Source organism: Drosophila innubila, chromosome X, assembly GCF_004354385.1.
Source record: "Drosophila innubila isolate TH190305 chromosome X, UK_Dinn_1.0, whole genome shotgun sequence".
Taxonomy (NCBI): Eukaryota; Metazoa; Arthropoda; class Insecta; order Diptera; family Drosophilidae; genus Drosophila; species Drosophila innubila.
The window spans coordinates 26,694,830-26,709,935 of record NC_047626.1 but is presented as its reverse complement, the minus strand read 5'-3'; the positions used below and the strand labels follow the sequence as shown (position 1 = coordinate 26,709,935).

Below are 15,106 nucleotides of genomic sequence, written 5' to 3'. Positions count from 1 at the left end.
CAGGCATAGGTTACACACACACACGCACACTGACACAGACTCACACTTACTCACACTCCATCTGAATGTCTTGAGGCACAACATATCCGTTACCCGAAATACACTTCTCCCTCATCATCAACCTTCAATGCAGTAATATTTACTCTTTGTACTTGCAAAAGAAATTGTACTAATGGAATTATTTCATGATTTCTTCTTCTTTATTGTTTTTTATTCTTTTTTATTTCTACTCGCGTCGCATTTCGTTTTGTTGTGTTTGTCGTTTCGATTTGGTTTCTTTCGTTTTTTCTTTGGACGTTGTGCAAATAATTCTCAATGGTGCTACGCGTTTCATCTTTCGCTGCTTCTCTCTCTCTGTCTCCCTCCCTCCCTCTTTCTCGCTTTCTCGCTCTCAGGCTCAGAAGGCGAAGGCGAAATCAAAGTAAAGAAACGCACACGGTGACGTCGCTGTCGGCATCGCAGCCGCAAAACGAGCAAAACTTTTTTGTTTTCCTTTGGGGCGTTTCAAATAATTTTTGACTGATTGAATTATTAATAAAATTGATCGAAATGCAAAGAGAGGCGCTGCTGCGACTGCTGACGATGGTCAACAAATATAATGTTGATTGAATTAAGTACTTTAAAGCTTATTGGAGAGTAAGAGGAAATAAAGCAGATAGGCATATATGTACATATATTTTATTAATTTTCTTATTGTCAGTTCTAGCATGTGTGTGTATGTGTTGTGTGTGTATCAGTGATGGGAGAACACGATTTGGTGCAACATTTAATTAACACAAGCTTTCATTAATTTGTATTAATTACAGTTGACTTAAATATTCGACAAATCGATGTAGCATCATCAACAACAAATACTGCTAATTGCATTATTACGTGCGTTTTACTGTGTGTGTGTGTCTCTGTGTGTGTGTGTGCACTGAGTGTCATGCAAGCCGCAACATAACGTTTCGTTACTTCAGCCAGGCGACAGAGATGTCGATATTCTAATTGTGCTGCTCTGTGAGAAGCGTTATTAGCGTAAAACAAATTATAATATAATTAAATAATTATTTAATATACATAATTATTATTTTTTATTTATATTTTTTATTATTTAATTATAATTACTTTTTAATTTAATTTTTATAAACAATTAAATATTTCTTACTATATAAAATGTAATTATTTCGAGTCTCTACTTTGTACCTTATCATAATATTGTTTGTTTAATCTGCTGCTGCTTTTTGTCGGGCTGGCATTGCCCCTCCCTCCTGACACATAAAGTGCAAATTAAGCAAGAAAAACAATTTTGCTGATTTTTCTGCCAATTTTATTTATATTTATTATATGTACATATATGTATATTTCGGGTAACCCAAAAATAAAAAGAAAATAAACAAACGAACTGTTGACCGCGGTCATTTTTGTTTATGGCCTGGCAAGAGAAAGGAAGAGAGCCTGCTTCCCGTGTGTCGTTCATACGCCACGAGAGTGCATTAAATATTTACATAATCTTTTTTTTTTATAAAAAATTAAATAATAATAATAAAAAAGTATATATAGAGGGGTGGGTTGGGGGTGGGGAACAAAGCTCAGATTGACGCATGATATGCCACGCCCCCAGCGCAAAACGCCCGATCTATCCACAAACAAGCCTCAATGCGAGCCAAGCGACCAATTGCCTTTTATTAATTAATTTATTTGAGCTGTTGTTTCTGTTGTTGTCGATACACTGACGTCCTGCAATTTCAATTGCATTTATTTCATATACATGTATATACATTTTTTTTTGTTTATTTTATTGTTGTTGTTATTTTTGTTATTAATATTAAATATTTATTTTGCAATTGTATTTAATTTGCATTTTATAATTGCATTTTGATTGAGCGCCTCTCGCCCATCAATTTAATTGGCCTTTTGAATGCTGCGCAAAAAAGTAGGCAACATTTTTATTCATTTACCCCCATATTTTTTGTTGTTCAACTATGTTATTATTTGACAGTACAGTATAATACATATTAAATTATCGAGAGGCGGTTTAAGGACAAAATGCATATGGAAATTCACATAGTTGCCACTCTTTAATTACAAACTATGTGGCAACATAATAATAATAATAAGAGTACAAAGAAGTAAAAAAATATAGCAAATTAATTTATATTTATCCGGCAGCATATTATTGTTGGTTTTAATAAAATTGTCACAAAATGTTTGGCAACATCAGGGTTTTGTATCAACCATCTGGCAACACCAGTAATGTCTTACAACAGAAAAAAAATAGATAAAGGAATTTGAAAAACAAATGTAACAAGCTGGCAACGCCAGCAAAGCATTGTAAAGAATTTGACATGCTTAAAAGCAGATAATGATTGTTATTATAAAAATATATACTCAATAAAAACTTGCAAATTGTATCAATTTACTTGTACTCGTATGTATATATGTATGATAAACTCGTTTCATAATTGAGTTGATTCACTGTTAAGTGAATACCATTCATTTTGGCCACTTACCATGACTCTTTGCTGACCCAGCTCATATGGTTAAGTCAGACAATGGCTTATCCATGGCACTCCAGAAGAGAGGGTGCAGGTGGGGCGAAGGGAGGGACAGACAACCAACTGACTGACCATCCGACTGTTCGTTCGACTCTCAACCCCCGCGACAATCAAAATTAAAATGAGTGGTTTATTAAAATTTAAACGCTTCACTTTGCGCGCGAGTAAAAACCATTTTTTTTTTTTTTTTTTTTTGGCCTTTTTATATATCTTGGGCCGAAATGAAAATCGAGGACAATGATGGGGAATATATATGCATACATACATATAGAGCACAGTAAGGACACGAATGTGAATGTAAATGTGGCTGTGGTTGAGCAAGTGGATGAGAATGAGAATGAGGCCGTCGTTGTTGGTTCTCTGGCTACTTTGATGTATTTTCATATTCCATAGAGACGACGAGCAAAACGCACATTGACTTTGTCAAGCGGGTGGTGCAGTGGTTGGGTGCTTTACTGGTAGAAAGAGAGAGAGAGAGAGAGATAGATAGAGAGACATCGGGGGAGATATCAACTGTTATTTGGTCAGCGAACGATGCCGTCGTTGGTTTGCGAGAAGAACCTCTGACATTTAAAACGTTGATTGATTTTACTTGCCGGAAACTCAATTCTCCTTCTCTCGTACTCTCTTACTCCCTCAAACTCTCTTGCTGTTCAACTGTACCTTCTGCTTATCACTCCCTTCATTAGCAGGTGCTTCTCCTTTCCCTTCTTCTCCTTGTTGTAGAATCACAGTCGTTCTCTGTTTTTATTTGCCTTTATTTTAATTACATTGATTTTGATTAAATGCGCCACATTGTTCTCCCGCTCGCTCTTCCTCTCACTCTCTCTCTCTCTCTCTTGCTGTTCTCTCTATTTGCACATCATTAAAATTTTAAAAATATTAAATGGCAAAACAAGGAATAAGAAAAACAACTAAGAGAAACAAAAGTTAAGCAAACAATTTAGTTTAAGGGATCTTTGAATTCTAAGTTGGGTTTTGAGTTAGAAATTGAAATTGGAATTGAAATTAAGATGTTTTTCGAAGGGGTGCATAAACTATCGCGATAAATTTTTTCCTTATTTCTTGCTTTTAATGGATGCTTTTAGTACTTGTTATTAATCATTTTGACTAACTGCTGTTACATTTTTAGTATTGAAATTTAGAATATCAATAAAAGCACAAGTAAAAAATTGGTTTAGTTTTGAAAACGCTATGGAAGTTTAAAGTTTGTCCAACTTTATGTCTTAGAAACTATGCAATTAAAAATTGTTGTTATTTGTTAATATGTATAAAGAAAAATAATATACTATACATACAGAAAATAAGAAATTATTTTAGAGAAAATGTACCGAAACCGTACCGGCTCAAACATTTCGGTATTCGGATATTGAACCTCTTCCGGTACTAAAAATTAAGCGGTTAGATTGGTTTAACGGTTCCGGTATTCCTATTCGATGACGATTCGATAACTAACGATTTTAAATAGTGATGTAAATTCAAGCTTTAGATCGGGTTTTATACCGAAATAGAAAATCGTCAAAAATAAGCATCGAGCTATCGATATATCTGAAAATAGTAGATTGAGTTGCAAATATCAAGTTTATTCAAATAAAAATTTTTAATTTGAAAACGTAATTGTAAACACAAAATACACTCGCACATTTTTTAGAAATCTTATTTTTCTTGCATCGTTTTTATGCCTAATTCAAACTTTGACAATTTTGTAGTTTATTTTTTACGGACGCTCATGAAAAAATGAATGACTAAACTTAATTCTGCAAATTAACTACGACGAACAAGCCCCTGTGAGTTATCGATTTTTCATGGAAATCGAATTAATCAACTCGATAGATCGTCCAAAACATCATCGAGTTAAACTACTCGATAATCGCTTCCGCGAAAATCGAGTTGTCGATATTTCGATATATTTGTACATCACTAATTTTAAACATTTGATGATTTGATAGATATCGATTCATGTCGATATTATGTAATGCTTACTCGATAAATGCTTTTATAAACTCACAAATCGCTTGTCTCGAGATAAAAACACATCACCACCACCCCTTTGTCTCATTTACCGTTACATTCCTTGCTATTACCTTGTCCCAAGGCAAACAAGACGACCGTTTTAAGATATTCAATTGGCTGGCGCTACTCCCAATTCTGCTGCTCATTATTTGTTAAGTGGCTTAATGAAAGCGGTCTTCGTCCTTCAGATTTGAGCTACAGTGACAGTTGCAGCTGCGAGTACCGTTACCCTTGTTACGTCATCTGCCGCCTGCGAAGAAACTGTTTGCAGTTTGCTCAGTTCTCCTTCTTTATTTGTATACCCTACACAAAATGGGTTAAATGGGGAGTAATGGTGTATATAAATAATATTTTTTTTTGGTCGGTATCAAGTCAATTTCGAAACAATTCAAGTCAATTTATTGTGATTCTGGTTACAGGGTATCGCTTAGTCGTGCACATGTGACTAGCGGCTTTTTGTTTTTATTGTGCAGGTTGGCTTTTAATTAAATCGCTTTTTTTATAATGTACACTGAAAAAAAGAACAACTTCTAACATCAAGAACATTCATCTTAAATATTTTGTTCTTAAAATAAGATTATTTTAAGAACAAATTACTAAAAATAAGATTATTATTCTAAAAAATCTTAAAATCTTAATATAAGAATAAAAATCTTAAATTGTTAGGAAAGTATAAATAGGTACTATAGGTACTGTAGGTAACAAATTGTGGCACCGTAGCGCTCTGTTTAAAGAGGCCGCTTCAGTTGTGAAGCAGTAGGCGGCGGTTCAAATCCCACTCAACAAATTAAAATAACATTTGTAAAATTACTAAAACAGAATAAAATATAAATAAATTAAAAATTAAAATTTAAAAATAAAAAAAATTAGAAATAAAAAAAATTATTTTAATTTATTTTATTTTTTTATTTTAATTTTAAGAACATTTATTCATAAAATAAGAACTTGGTCTTATTTTAAATGTTTTCAAAATCAGGATGTGTTCTCTTAATTTAAGAATTTTATGTTCTCGACGCATTTTTTAGACCAAAAATCTTAGTTCTGAGACCAATATTTTGATTTTAGAACATTTTTTTTATCAGTGTATGTATTTGCTTAACTTTTGTTCATCCATTTGCAGCTTCAATTCTAGACTCTTTTTATCTCTGTCTGACTCTCTATCTCTCTCTATCTTGGTTTTTTGCAGATAAACTGGCAAGTTGTTTTGTATGCAAGGCGGAGGCGTGTCCGCGAACGCGACCACTGAAAAAGGGGCGTGGCCAGCAGTATGCGATACCAGATGAAACGATACCAACGGGCGCCCGTGTCTGCAACAGTTGTCAGTGTAAATCGGTGAGGAATCGTTATCCCAACTGTCCGTTGCCCACATGTCCCAATCCAAAGGATCGAGCCCAGCGATTGCGTAATATTCCCACACGGATATTTGAATTGTCGGCGGAGGTGCGGGATCCATTGATGGCCGAGTTTCAGATACCGTTGCATGCCACACGCTGTTGTTCCGCCTGCCTGATGCGCATACGTCGCAAACTGGATCCACAATTGAATCTAACGGATGATGAGCGACGTCGTGGACTTGGCGGCGCAGGTGGAGGCGTGGCTGGAGATGGCAGCGGTGGTGACGAAACGGATGTGAGCACCTCGTCATGTGATGAGAGGGAACCGGGAGGATCTGATACGGCCTCTGTGGACAGTCCCGAGAATCTGCAGCGTCACAAGTCGCAGCTCAGCAAGCAGCAGCAACAGCAGCAGCAGCAGCAGCAACAGTTGCCACAGCAACAACAGCAACAGCATCAACAACAACAGCAGCAGCAGCAGCAACAACAACAACAGTTGCCACAACCGCCGCCAGCGCCACAAAAGCCACAACAGTCAACATTGCGCAGTGTAGCAGATGCCTCAGGTGCCGCATTGACCATTACGCCAACTCGAATGACCTCCAAGTTGACAACAACAGCAGCAGCAACAGCAGCCACAACAGCAATAACAACATCAACAACAACAACCACAGACAATGAGCGACTGTTGCCGCCGGCATGTCAAGCGCCTAAAAAGCAAAAGACTAGCGAAGAATACGATTCATCGGCAACGGAGACAGCGGATGAGGAGAATGAGAATTCTCCAGCGAATCGTCAAAGTCCCAAGGTGATCTTTAATGCAGTCACACATGCGCATGGAGCACATGGAGGACATGGGCATGGCAACAATGTGGCAGGCTTGCAGCCACCAAATGCAGCTGTGGCAGCAGCTGTTGCCATGACCGGTCAGCAGCAACAACAACAGCAGCAACCAAATGGTCCAATGAGTTTGAGACGTGAAGCGGTTAACAATGTGCAGGATTGTGTTTACTCTGTGATTGAGCGACAATTGAAGCAGCAACAGAAGGGACCACAATTGCCGGGCAACAACAAGCAAGGCAGCCAACAACAGCAGCAACAACAACAGCAGCAGCAGCAGCAGCAACAACAACAGCAGCAACAACAACAGCAGCAGCAGCAACAGCAGCACAACAATCTGGAACGCAAAGAGCTAACAATTGTGCGAGAATATCGACAAGATGGCAATGCATTGCTCAAGCAGCAGCAGCAGCAGCAGCAACACCAACAGGCGCCTCCTCCTGGCTTGCCACATGGCACCTCCGTGCAAAAGTTGAGTTCACGCGCTGTGGTGCAACCATCAGCAACAAACTTGAACAGCAGCAGCAGCAACAGCAGCCATAGTCACAGTCATGCGCATAGCAATAGCAACAGCAGCAATGCCAGCAGCAGCAGCAGCAGCAACAACAACAACATCATCAGCAACAGCAACAATGGCGATAATTTGGCCACTTTGATACCAACTGTAGTTAACTCACATCTAGCAATTGCTGCTGCACATCATGTGCACATGTCGCATCCAGCATTGTTGCAACAACAACAGCAACAACAACAACAACAAGTGAGCGTGGATAAAGCAACGATAACGCCCGTGCTAAAAAAGAGTTCAGTAACGCCAACACCAACCGAAACAATTATCTACAGTCATGTGACACCACAGCAACAGCAGCAACAACAACAACAGCAGTCGCAGTCACAACAAACCGCACCACCAGCAACACATGCTGTGTTGCGTGCTGCCGCTGGACTTGAAGAACCACAAACATTAGATTTGAGCATTAAAAAACCACCACGCGATGGACATTCACCACACACAGGTGGACCAAGCGGTGGCTCAACATCATCATCATCATCGTCAGCAGCTGTTGCTGAGCGTCATCATGGTGTCCCGCCACCGATGAGTGGTGCTATGAAGCATATTGTACGCTCAGCGCCCATGTATCGTGGTGAGGCGGTGCAAACGTTATCTGTAACCGGTGCACCACCAGCCTCCACATATTTGCCCTATTCCCAAATGCATGGAGTTGGTGTCGGTGTTGGTGTGGGCGTGGTTAAGGCGTCTCCAGTGGGTGCAGTGGGTGGTGTGCCTGGCTCATTGTATGTGCAGCCCGTAAATGTGTCGATGGGTCAGAGTCAAATGACACGTCCAACGCCACCACCGCCAGCATTGCCACAGCCGCCAGCAACACGTGTCTCCAAGTTGCCACCCAAACTGAGTCCACAGCAACAGCAGCAACATTTGCATGGTCAAGCGCCATCGCCACAACACCAACAACAACAGCAGCAGCAGCAACAACAACAGCAGCAACAACAATCGCCAGCAACATCCTCACAACATCAACAATTGCAGGTGGTTAAAGTGGGCTCAATTACACATGGCACACCAGCAAATAGTGGACAACAACAGCAGCAACAACAACAGCAACAGATAATTGTACACGCCGCACCCTCCTCACTGCTCAGTCCAAAATACGAGAGTCTTGTGAGACAAACTCCGCCGGGCAGTTGTCCAGATACGGGTAAACATGGCTCGATAACACAGGGAACTCCATTGCATTTGCCACCACATCATTTGGAGAGTAAACGCACCTATGATTTCTATAAGAGCTCACAGCGTTTAAGTCCCGCACAGGCACCGCCACCACCACAGCAATCATCGCCACAGGCGCCACCACCGCAAGGTTATGGTGTCGGTGTTACCGTGGGCTTACCGTACTCTCGTTCGCCCTACGGCAGCGTTGTTGAGCAACCGTCGGTGTTGAGTTCACGTCAGATTGTCATCAATGATTACATTACATCGCAACAGATGCAGGGACAACAGCAACGAAATGTCTCACGCGGCAGCAGCAGTGCTGGCGGTGGTGCAGGTTCCGGTTCCGACAAGGAATCCCCTTCGCCCCGCAACAGTGTTAGCGGTGGCTCAGCCGTCTATGCGGCCTATGAGAAGGAACCTCAACCACGTGGACGCGCCGAATATTCAAGTCGCGCCTCTCCAGCTGATCATTCCAATAGGTAAGTCAATATAATCTATTTAAATATATTAACAAATTAAATGTATTAAATGTAAATATATTTAATATCATATAATATTAATGAAATATATTTCATTTAATATCGTTCGTCAAAAAATTTAATATCAGATCTTTTGGGGTTTGAATATGCTTTCGTCACTAGACTTTCACCTCGTGTATAGATTTTTTTTATATTATCTTGATAAAATTTTTCAGTTAGTGAGTCAGAACAAAGAGTTTTTATGTATATATTGACTTTTGAAGCTTGTCAAACTTATCATTATTTTTAAAATAATTGTTTTTCAAATTTTAATTCATGAAATGATAGGAAAGATGAATATATAGATTTTGAAGCTTGTCAAACTAATCATTAATATTAAAATAATTGTTTTTCAAATTTTAATTCATGAAATTAAAGGAAAGAAAACATATCGTTTACAAAAATTAACAAAAATTATCAATTTTTTTAATTAACTTATGAATTTAACTCACTTTTTTTTCTCTCTCTCTCTTGTAGCACGCCCAGTCCGCATCGCACGCCTCCGCCACAACGCCAGGGCGTCATCCAGCGTCATAACACGGGCTCCAAGCCACCTTCACCCGCTGCGCCGCCACCGAGTCGGCTGCACCTTGTCACGCCCTACAATTATCCACCAGGTAAGCAAAATATCAACTTATATTGTCCTCCATGGTAATTTTTGAGGCATTCCGGATAACTAGCTAAACACTAAACTTATTTTATATATACATACTTGTGTATAAACAAGATCAGATGATATGGATTTATTCCTTTCTTACCTTTATGGCTTACTTTATTTAAATTTGTTGACCGTTTGACTCGTTTTGCAGCTGGTCACGATGCGTTGGCCTCGTTTGTGGACGTGGCGGTGCAGCAACCACAATTGCCAGTGCCATCGCAAAAGGATGACAAATCAGTATCCTCACAGTCACAGGCGCCACAGTCGCAACCGCCGCCACCGACGCATGTTCAGGTGTCGCAAGCACCACCACCACCGGCGGCACATCATGATCTACGTTATCGTGATCCCATGGCGGCGATCCATCATCAACAACAGATGGCGGCTGCAGTGCATCAGCATAACCAGTTTGCACAGCATTACAGCAGATTGAATGCGTTGCATCACATGGAGCAGGCGAAGCGCGATCAGCGACAACAGAACATTGAGCGGGATCGAGAGATGATACAGAATCAGGAACGGATGCAGCATCGCATCGATCGACAGCGCGAACAGGAGCGTCACCGTCGCGATCAGGAGAGACGCGAACAAGATCGTGTCGCCGATGAGCGAGACAGTCGTCGCATTGACCGAATGGATCGTATGGAGAAGTTCATTGCCAATAGTGTGCCACCGCAGGTGCATCATCATGGCCTGCCCCATGCGCATGGTCACTATATGCGTGGTCCGGTGCCAGAGACTGGGCCACCACGCACCATTTCCGATCGCGATCGAGATGCGTAAGTATATCAATCAGTCAATCAATCAATCAATCAGTCAATCAGCAAATCAATTAGTCAATCAATAAGTAAATTGGGCAAACAGTTAGTCAACTATTTGGACAATCGGTCAGTTAGTCAGGTAATCAATCAGCCGTCAGTCAATCGGTCAATCGATAAATAAGTGAATTGGAACATCAGTTAGTCAATCATATATTCAGTCAGCCAATCAGTCAGCTAATCAGTCAGGTAATCAATCAGCTAGTCTATCAATCAGTTAAATGACCAACTAACTGATTGATTGTAAAGTGTAACTAAGTAAATTAGTCAGTTAATGGGTCAATCAATCAGTGAGTTGTTCAATTGGTTAGTTCAATCAATCAATCAGTCAGTCAGTCAATCACTTATTCAACTAGACAATCAATAAATCAATCAATAAGTAAGTTAAGTCAATCATTCCATGATCGATTTCAATCGATTTTCTAAAGCAACCTTTAAAAATTAAAAAAATTATAAAATTAATTTATAATAACACTTACAAAAAGAACAGATTGTCCAGGCCTGACTAACATTTATATTTATTATTACATACCGAAAGAAAATGAGTTAATCATGGTTATTAAATAAATATGTAATATGTCTTAACTATGGTTATTATTATTGCTATGCTTTTGTGTTATTTAATCTTTTTTTATTTTGAGAATTATTTATTTTGGAAATTATTTGCAATCGACTATTTTTATCAACTATTTCTCTTTGTGTCACAGTTACTATCGACAGGCACATGGAACAAAGCCGCCAGATGATGCACCTGGTCAGTTTAGCGCTCAGAGTCTGATCGATGCGATAATCAAGCATGAAATCAGTCGCACCGGCGACATAAGCAGCATGCCTCGTGACATACCCCGTCCCTCATACGTAAGTGGCAATCAATCAATTCAAATCAGAGACTAGATAATGATTATTGAAGCAACTTTGCGAAAATGAGCAAACAAATTAAGGAATTTTATTGATTTACTCACAAAATATTGAATTATTTTGATTTTTAATTAACAACTCAAACAATGATCAGAAAAAAAAATAAAGCTCATAAAATAATTAATAAATAATTTGGACTTTTCATCAAGAAAGCTCAATAATCCATTTTTGAGTTCAAGAAATGTATAAAAAGTCAAATATTGCAATAATTACTCAATAATAATTCTTTATTTGTGTGATTCATTGTATTGTGAGTAATGAAAATCAATAAAAATTCTAAATAATCATTATCTTGTAATTTTTATAATAATAATTATAATGACTACAGCAAAAACTAATACTCTCCCATATTTTTCTGTAGTATCAACGCGATTTGCGGCAAGCACATGAAGGCGGCGCCGTCTCATTGTTGGCGGCTGAGAACAATGGCAAAGCGAACTCGAGTTCGCCCAATGTCATCAACATTGATCTCGATCAGGAGCAGCGCATCTCATCGAATCCACAGCAACAACAGCAGCAGCAGCAGCAACAACAGCAACAGCAACAACAATCACAACCGCCAACAGGTTCAAGTCGTTCGGTGCATGGCTCGATGCGTGGTCAGGTTGTTGCAACATCGCATCATGGCACGCCCACATCGCAGTCGGGCAGCGGCATGCCGCCCACACAACAGCAGCAGCAGCAACAACAACAACAGCAGCAACAGCAGATTCATACCAAGAGCATTACATTTGGCGAATTAACGGACTCGATCATTGCCAATGATTACGGCCCAACTCCGCATTTGCGTCCCGCTTTTATACCCTATATGCAGGATGCGGCACAGGCAATATTAACGCCCGATCGCTGGAAACAGAATCGTCGACAGCAACAGAAGCAGGCGGAGGCAGAGGAGCGTGCCAAGCAGTCGCCAATCAATGTCATTGACAGCGGACGTGGCAGCAGCAACAGCAACAGCGGCGGCAGCAGCAGCAGCGGCGGCGGCGGCAGTGTCAGTGGCAGCAGCAACAGCAGCAACAGCGGCATCAACAACAACAACGGCAACAACAGCATTGGCACACCAAGTGGCAGTGGTGGACGCTCCAATACGCCTGGCGAGGATGCACGCAACATAATACGCATGCCACAGGCGGTCAGTCCCCGCAAATATGCCCATGAGCTGATCATGCAACAGGCGGCAGCAGCCGCTGCTGGCGTTGATCCCAGTCACTTTTATCTATCTGCTCCAGCTGGCGTTGTCAGTCGCAGTGCTGGCGGCGGTGGAGGTGGCGGCGGTGTCATAGGCGGTGCTGGTGTGCCGCCCACAAGCAGCGATCAGCGCGGCGGCAGCGAACAGCGCAGCGGTGGCGGCTCTGGTTCCAATTTCGATAACTATGTTAAGAATCGCATTGCGGAAGTGATGCGCGATGATATCGGCTATGGCAAGAATCGCATTGTTGAGGTGCTGCGACCCGAATTCGAGGAGCATCTGCATGCGGCCCATGCGGCACATGCAGTGCATGCGGTGCATGCTGCTGCCGTGGCCGAGCACAACGAACAACAACAGCAGCAGCAGCAGCAGCAACAACAGCAACAGCAACAAATGCGTGGCAAGGACACATTATCCACTCATGAGATAAGCGTATCACGCAAAACGCCCAATCAATACGAGGTGATCGACAGCGGCCGACGCTCTGCCAGCAGCAGCAGCGCTGGCTCTAACAGTCATCATGCGAGCGCTTATCATGCGGCACCGCCACCGCCGCCGCCATCAGCGGTCAATGCATTTGCGGCCAGCACATATGCGTATCCATTCAGCGCATTGACAGTGCCCAGCGCTGCCGGACCGCCGCCGATGCCGCTGTCGCTGCAAACGGGAGCGTCGAGTCATTTGAGCGCCAAGGCGGCGCATGCATTGAGCAAGGTGAGCGCTGCTGCTGGTCTGGTGGTTGCTGGTGGCACAACAGCAGCAGCTGGTGTTGGTGTTGGCAGTGTTGGTGTTGTTGGCGGTGGCGGTGGCGGTAATGGTGGTGTTGGTGTTGGTGGCATTGGTGGCATTGGCGGCTCCGTTGGCGGTTGTGGTGGTCAGCATAGTGCCAGCGTTTTGGCAGCAGCAGCAGCAGCTGCATCCGCCGCATTGGCGGCAGCAAGTGAACCAAAACCGCTGCTGTCATCCAAGTATGAGGCGCTAAGCGACGAAGATTAGTTGTGACTGCAGGCGTCGTCGTCCGGCATGCGCAGTCTGACGGCAGCAGCGACGGCGCCTCCAGCAGCATCGAATTCACACAGCGCAGCCAATGTCTATCAACAGCAGCAACAACAACCACAAATCACCTGGACAACTGCTGGCTATCGACGTCATCAAACACAGCAGCAGCAACAGCTGCAACAGCAACCAACACCAGCAACATCACAACAGCAACAACAGCAACAAAGACAGGCGCATTATCAGTCAACAGCGTTGCTGCCCCCGCCGCCATTGCAGTCGGCACAACAGCAACAGCAACAACAACAACAGCAGCAACAGAGAACGCATTATGCAAGCGCACAACATTATACAGATCCAGCTGCAGCAGCAGCAGCCGCAGCCGCAGCAGCAGCGCATCATTATGCAAGCAGTGCAGGCAGCAGTGCAGGTGCTGGTCATGGCTATTACTAAAAAAAAAAAAAAAAAACAAACTAAAAATAAACTGGCAGGCGAAACTAACAATAAGAGCAACATATGTATGTATGTATGTACGACAGCAGCAACTTATATGTATATGTGTGTGTATGTAAAAAGACTTCGTATAAACGTATAAAAAACAAATCGAGAAGAATACAAAACAAAAGCATAACAAAACAAATGTTGACAACTGGCTTCAAGTGAGAGAGAAGCAACGCAAAAGCACGAGAGCAAAGCTGCAGAGAGAGTAAGAGAGTGGTAGATGGACAGCCAATCCGATCGATTAGAAATTCAAGCAATTTGCAAAATGCGCTCTTGCTAAGCAGTGCAATTCGTTCAGGTACTTCAAGCAGAGCACAAGAGACAGAAGAGAGACAGCATTTTTGTTGTTTCGTTAAAGCTTCACTCCCCCCGCCACCGCCACCGCTCCCAACCCAACTTAACTTTCGACGCACGCACACACTTGCGCACCAAGCAAAAATTCAAAGTTAAAGAGAAATAAAAAAAAAAGCGTAAAACTAAATTGTAGTTAGGCAAACCATGCAAAAATATATGTATGTATGTATGTCTGTATATATGTATGTGTAGACATATACATTTCTATACATTATTATTATAGATATACTATGTATATAGGGACTGCACTATTATCCTTCTACCTCTTAGGATCAATAAATTTCTGTCTCTCTCTCTCTATATATATATATATATATCTGTCTATCCTGCTCTTCTCTGCTTCACACATCAGCATTATGTTTTTGTTGTGTGACTCTCTTTCTCTCTCTATTATTGTTCTATTTTGTTTTTATTAGTTCTTATGTGCATTTGTTGTACTTTGTATCCCAAACGTAAATCTAACCTCAAAACAAAAATAAAATTGAGTCGAAAACATAAGCAAATAAATTGTAATGACCACATAAACAAGATGAAAACTATAATATAAATACATATATATATATAAATAAAATAAAAAAAATTAACTTAAAAAAAAACATAAAAACAATGTTGGGCTGTTCTTAGAAAAGAGAAAAAATCTACAAAAAAAAAAAACAAAAACAATAAATGAAAAACAAGTAAATATAGTATATTATGAT

At 41.1% G+C, this 15,106-nt stretch overlaps 1 protein-coding gene across 8 annotated transcripts in view; it reads left to right on the top strand.

Moving 5' to 3' along the window:
- Window positions 1–14,021, top strand: part of LOC117791359 — a 79,555-nt gene extending 65,534 nt beyond the window's left edge. For 7 of the 8 annotated variants that reach the window (XM_034631098.1, XM_034631105.1, XM_034631091.1 and 4 more), the window contains 5 exons: window positions 5,737–8,935; window positions 9,452–9,591; window positions 9,784–10,411; window positions 11,158–11,308; window positions 11,730–14,021. In XM_034631098.1, coding sequence (XP_034486989.1) covers window positions 5,737–8,935; window positions 9,452–9,591; window positions 9,784–10,411; window positions 11,158–11,308; window positions 11,730–13,553 — 5,942 coding nt within the window. In that variant the 3' untranslated portion in view covers window positions 13,554–14,021. The remainder of the gene's footprint in view (window positions 1–5,736; window positions 8,936–9,451; window positions 9,592–9,783; window positions 10,412–11,157; window positions 11,309–11,729) is intronic. The other variant, XM_034631113.1, reaches the window with a different exon arrangement.
- The last annotated feature ends 1,085 nt before the right edge of the window (window positions 14,022–15,106 follow it).